Here is a 5,976-nt window from a genome sequence, read left to right on the forward strand (position 1 = left end):
AGCGCGTATCCATTTCCTTGCTGTGGGTGACCTGCCAGCTGAGCGCTGACAAGCATAAAGCAGACACAAACCTACGTTCTTTAGAATAATATTATTTCATAGCTTTTTCCACAGCATGTTAAACCAGGAAAGAGCAGAATGGGCAGAATATAAACCCGCAGCAATCATTCCGCATTGACTATGTAAACTGTACAATCATGATTTAAGTGACATACGTAAGGATGTCATCTTTTACTTAAGTGAACAATAAATAGAACTACCCATCGCTTTAAATAATCACAGTTTGTCACTTACTTACCATCTCTCTGCTTCTTGCAGCCAGAGCCTGCCTTCTAATGAGAACAGGGAGCTGTTGTCATTTATACAGGCAGAAGCCGCTATTTGACAGCCGTCAGTGGCGTGCGGGGCAAGCGCAGTCTCTTTGCACAGCATGACCCTGAAGGGCAGCCTCACTGCTCAAAGGAACTTTGGGAAGTCAGGAGATTTCAGCTATAGCTGCATTTTATCTTCAGCCTACATTTATACAGGCAGAAGCCGCTATTTGACAGCCGTCAGTGGCGTGCGGGGCAAGCGCAGTCTCTTTGCACAGCATGACCCTGAAGGGCAGCCTCACTGCTCACAGGAACTTGGGGAATTCAGGAGATTTCAGCTATAGCTGCATTTTATCTGCAGCCTATTTGATTTGCATCACTTTTTAGAATTTTAGTTTGGAGTCTACAAAGCTTACCATACACAACTAGCTCTGGGCCAGAAGCAGTGCTCTTGCAAACCAGTGATGTAAATGTGCCTTTCTCTATTGTTAGAAATGTAAATTTGTAATCTTCAGTAACGTTCACTTACTTATTTTAAGCAGCTTCTACTTCTCCAGTTCATTTTTTGGGTCAGTTATCTTCTCACTTCAGTATTTCCTTTCAGGAACAGTTGCTCTGTAACGTTAAGGTCTTGGGCAATGGTATCTATCCATCACAGTCCGTCTGCGACACGGCCACGGGAACACACAGCAATCACGTCAGGCTCATTCTCGCAGCAGGTGGTGATGATAAGGACTCAGCCATATGCTATGCTGGAACAAGTACATTGCAAATCCTTTCCAAATTTAACCTTCTCCCGCTGCAAACCCAGATGGACAGTATGAACAGTTTGTTGTGGCAACACAAGTATTTCTCTTCCTGGTGGAGAACTTTGCTTATCCGCTGTATTCTATTCAGTGTGGTGTCAAAAAAAAGGTAACTGAGCACTGAACCAGTAACATATACTGCACCTGGCCTAGTAGTACATTTTTTAACCTTACTTGTATATCCTATATTTATCTACTAGCTTGGGGGGGGGGGGGGCGGGGTTGGATTATCTCAGTTCGTTTAAGCCAAATGTTTCTTTTCTACTATCTATCTGATCACAGTACACACTAATTAACAGGCAAGAATTTTTTTCTTGCTTGTGACTGCTCTGTAAGCAGCAACTTCTCTCTATAGTTCAAAGACTTTTCACCAAAATTTGTCCGATCAAGATTGTCCTTTTGTTAGTACTTGTTTAGCCACGTATACAACTGGAGATGAGATTTATGTAAAACAAACTGCAAAACGTCCGGCTGTCGGGATACTACTGCTTTAGCGTGCTGTATAGTGAGCTGCTAAGTGCAGCATTATACGAAACGCTAAGGCACCTCCAACCAGAGCTGTTCTCCGTGTTGAGTCAGAAGGAGCTTTCCAGGAGGTTACAGGTGTGTGAGGAGAGTTTAAATCCGTCAGCCAGGCAGGGACAGGGGACTTGGTATGAAAAGCAGGAGGCTATTTATGAGGATTTTACTGAATCAATGGAAAGCGTTAACACGTGGTGTTCAGAAGATTCCCCCACAGTGTTTCATTACTGATGTGTCTGTGTCTTACTGATGAGGTACCCAGCACCTTGAAAATTGATTCCAGTGTGCTTTAGGATATCCTCAAGTACTGTAGTGCCATAGTTGTAATTGTTTACCATTAAAATCTAGTGTGTAATTTCCAGTGAGGATTACTGACTGTGCTCATCTTGTGTGTTTCTGGAGCATTTCCAGGTTGAATGTGAATTATATCTCATTCACACAGTGTGTTTATGAAAAATGTGCCATTAAAGTGTCTCCTTTCCTTAGAAAATGAAGCTCCGCCTGTCCTTCTGCACGCTTGCAGAACATCATCAGTGTAAAACCTTTGAACACAGAGTATTTTACCTTGTTCTGGGGAAAACAAAGTGAATCGAAGTGTTCCCAGCTCTACCAAAACTTAGCATCTACACCCAGAGCAGGCCTGCTGTTCGATTTTCAAGGGCCACGTCCCCCAACAGCTGTTAATTTTTATGTCAGATGGTGGGGTGTGTGCTCTGTGTGGGGGGAGTCTCGCATAGCAGTGGTGGGCTCATCCTCCCAGTCTGCTTGGAGGTTGGCGTGGGTGGTGGTTTTTTTTTTTACATGAATAGCATTCCTGGGTATATGACAACTCTGAGCAGTTTCAACTATTTAACCTGCTCAAAACTGAAGGTAAGTTTGCTCTGAAAAGGATGAGCGAGAGTGGAAAATGCCCGTGTGAGAATGAAGAACAACGGCTGATGCACCATTTAAGCTGCTGTTTCCCAGTGACGGGCTTAGCTGGTATGTGAAATCATCTGCGCTTCTTGTCCCTTTCGTGTAACTTATGCCTCTGGCCAGAGCCTGCTTTGGGGCAGGGAGAAGCAGGAACCTCCTTTTCATCTCCAGGAAAATACTGTGACGAAAGATACAAACCCCAAAAGATTGGCAATTATTAAGCACAGCTTACTGTATCTAATAGGAAATCCCTATCGCTGAGGGATTAAAGAGATCCACAAGCACCATCTTCTTTTGAGGCGCTGTGTGTAACCATACACATCACTAAAGCACAGGCAAGCAGCTAAATTAATTGTGGCAGACTGCAACGGAATTTCAGCTCTTGTTTTTCAGAGTTGAATTTCAAACTGCATTCTCAGGGTAAGAAGGAAGAGATGAACTCTGGTTCCACTCAACCCTGTCATGTATTGAAACAAACCAAATTCAAATGTGGAGGTACATAAAATGTCCCACCTCCCAGACATGTGCAAGTCCCTTCAAAAATTCCTGCATCTGTTAATTAGTGGAATGTAATATTTTCCTGTGTTAACACCAGAGAAGATGGGAATAAACTACCTTAATCGTGAGCATTTTTATTTTGCAAACATGAACCTTAAAGGACTGTTCAGTGTTGCTTTTAATTCTGACCTGCCCTTTGCTGTAGCTTTATTTTTTTTTCTTCTAGGCCAGGAGAGACTTGTACTTGTATTCCTAAAACCACTTGTATCTATCCTCTTCCCAACAAAACTGCCAAGTCTACAGTAAAAGAACTAAACCTACGAAAACAAACACTCAAGCCAATAGAAGACAGCTCTTAAAGGCAGAGGCTGAACAGAGACCTGCTGGTCCCCCGCACGCCTCCCTGCAGAGCCTTACCTTCCTCATGCCAAAGCTGGGGAAACAGCTGTTCTGTCTAGTCCAGTAACAGAGGGCAGGAAAGTGCCTGTAAGGCTGAGCCTTGTAGGGGGTGTATGTCTGTGGACGTGTGCTTTAGAGCACCCAGGTACCATCTCGACTTCTTAGTTCACAGGAAGCTGTTCCTAATAGTTCAGTACCCGGTAGAACAGTCCTGGAGCATGAAGCAGAAGTGCAACCTTAGAAAAATCAATTAACACTGCAAACCCAAACTTCTGCTCGCAAAGCCCAACCCTCCAAACCTGAGAGGCTGGCATAGCTACACCCTCCACCCCCACCCCCATCCCCCCCAGCACTTCAGAAGAATCTAAAAGGAAAGAAATTCCTTTTAAGGAAGCATTTCATGGAGGTCAAGTGCTGCTAGTCTACATGCCTTGTAGAAACAGAACAAGAGTTTCGTGCACGTGTCTGTCTTTTCCTTTCTCCGTTCACAGCTTCTGCACCAGCTGTCTGCCAAAAATAAACACCACTCCACAACCATATATGTGCAACAGCCTGCTGGTGATTCTGAGCCCCCTTCAGCCCTGCTGTTACTCCTCAAGGCCAGGAGACTGTCTTCTTTCGAACGCTCTCTGACAGGCTATGCATATAACCCAGCTGAATCGGGAATGCCTTTTACATCTGTTTTCTTTTCTGGACAAAAATAGTAGGAGAAGCTTAGCAAAAACATGTCACAAGTTGCTAGAAGTGTTTCGGGATCCTTTACTGTGGTCTCTGTTGAATTTTCATTCTCCAGCGGAACTAAAGAAGGATAATTTTCTCTTGGGACCTGCTTTAAAATACTTATCCATCTGCTGGTATTCAGAGAGAGTTAAGGTGTGTAATATTGAGGACTGGATGAAAAGCAGTTTCCAGAAAGACTTCTGTAACAGCCACGAAAACACTGTCAATGACTTTTTACTAGAAGTTTGCAACAGGTATGTTCTTTGGGTGTGAAACGTCACGTCTGTTGTAAAGTTTAACTGCCTTGAAATGGGACCATTGAGAGCTATTTACTGTATTCCATACCTCCTGCCTGCAACGGAGCATGAAGTACGTGAGTGCTTTGACTTTGCAGTTTTAATATAGTGTTAAGTTGGTTTTATAGTGGCACTAGTGTATACTTCTTACTGGTTCTCCTTAAGTGGTTTTTTTTTTTTTCCCCCTTCTTCTGAACAATGCATAATCACCAGAGGAAAGTGCAATACTGCCTACGAAATTGCTGCTTGACTGAAACATACCCGTCTGGCAAAGTGGTTTTTTTTTTTTTTCCCCCTTCTTCTGAACAATGCATAATCACCAGAGGAAAGTGCAATACTGCCTACGAAATTGCTGCTTGACTGAAACATACCCGTCTGGCAGGGCAAAGCGTTGTCCTGGGGAAGGGCTAGCAGGAAGATGTGATTTCCAGTAGTGAAGACACGTCATAACAAAACCAGGTTCAGTAACCGTGTTACTAAACAAAGTTCTTTCATTCTAAAAGACATAAGTATTGCTTTGATACTGAAACTTAACTGTGTCTGAGCTTTTTATAAACTATCATAAAGGACAAGACATGCCACTATGGAAAAGTAGCTCTGGATGAACAACATTTCTTCTAACTAACAAACAGCTTTACGGTATGGAGCAGCTCTAAGAAAAAACAAGTTACATTCCACTCGGAGGAGCAAATGGGGTAGAACCGACGCTCCTCTTTTAGTAACAGCAAGGATGGCTGTGGCCCTAGCTTAGAGCTGAGGGGCACGTCAGTGCCGATCCTGAAAGGGCACACCTCTGTGCCACAACACGAGAGCGAAAAGGTCTCTTTGGAAGGGATAACTTAAAAAACCCAACAAATTACAGGATACCAACAGGACACAGCGTCTTAGGGAGAACCAGCAATAGTGCCATCTGAAACAAGGTCAGAACAAGACACTGGGCGGCAAGTACAACATTTCAGGAATGACTGTTCCAGAACAACTGATAAAAATCCTTGGATTAATTAGCTAAGTGTCATTAGGAAGCACATCTGTGCCATAAAGTAGGATGTAGGAGAAAGTATTCTCTCATTTCGGCACTGGGATGTCTATCATGAGGCCATGCTTAACTATTTCCATTCCATCATCACAAATTACGATTCCAAAAGCAAACACAAGACCACTTTAACATACAGTGCCTTTCTCCTCTGCAGAATCCACAACCCCAGACTGCTTACTGGGCAAAATTCAGAGCAACCTCAAAGTCCATAAAAATGCAGCAAATGCCTTTCAGCCTTACATGGAGTCACTGCCACAAGTTAAACTCTTTCCACCCCACCTCATCCAGTTTAGCCTTCTTAAGACAAGTTCCTGGTTTTTTTTCCCCAGCAAAGACATTTCCATCCAAACAAAATTCTTTGCATTCTGTGCAAAGAAAAAAAGAAATTAAACATATCTGCAGCTTTTCTCCCTGAGTTTGGAGGGCTTTTAGTCTGTTGACCAAGCCACAAGAGATGGCAGGTTGGCGCCTGT

The 5,976-nt window shown here is 43.4% G+C and overlaps 1 protein-coding gene across 1 annotated transcript in view; it reads left to right on the forward strand.

The window, feature by feature from the left end:
• The first annotated feature begins 4,090 nt into the window (after window positions 1-4,090).
• FBXL22 (F-box and leucine-rich repeat protein 22) overlaps window positions 4,091-5,976 on the forward strand; it is a 3,821-nt gene continuing 1,935 nt past the window's right edge. The window contains exon 1 of the mRNA XM_010134765.1: window positions 4,091-4,425. Coding sequence (XP_010133067.1) covers window positions 4,091-4,425 — 335 coding nt within the window. The remainder of the gene's footprint in view (window positions 4,426-5,976) is intronic.

This window comes from Buceros rhinoceros, unplaced genomic scaffold (genome assembly GCF_000710305.1).
Source record: "Buceros rhinoceros silvestris isolate BGI_N320 unplaced genomic scaffold, ASM71030v1 scaffold27414, whole genome shotgun sequence".
Taxonomy (NCBI): domain Eukaryota; kingdom Metazoa; phylum Chordata; class Aves; order Bucerotiformes; family Bucerotidae; genus Buceros; species Buceros rhinoceros.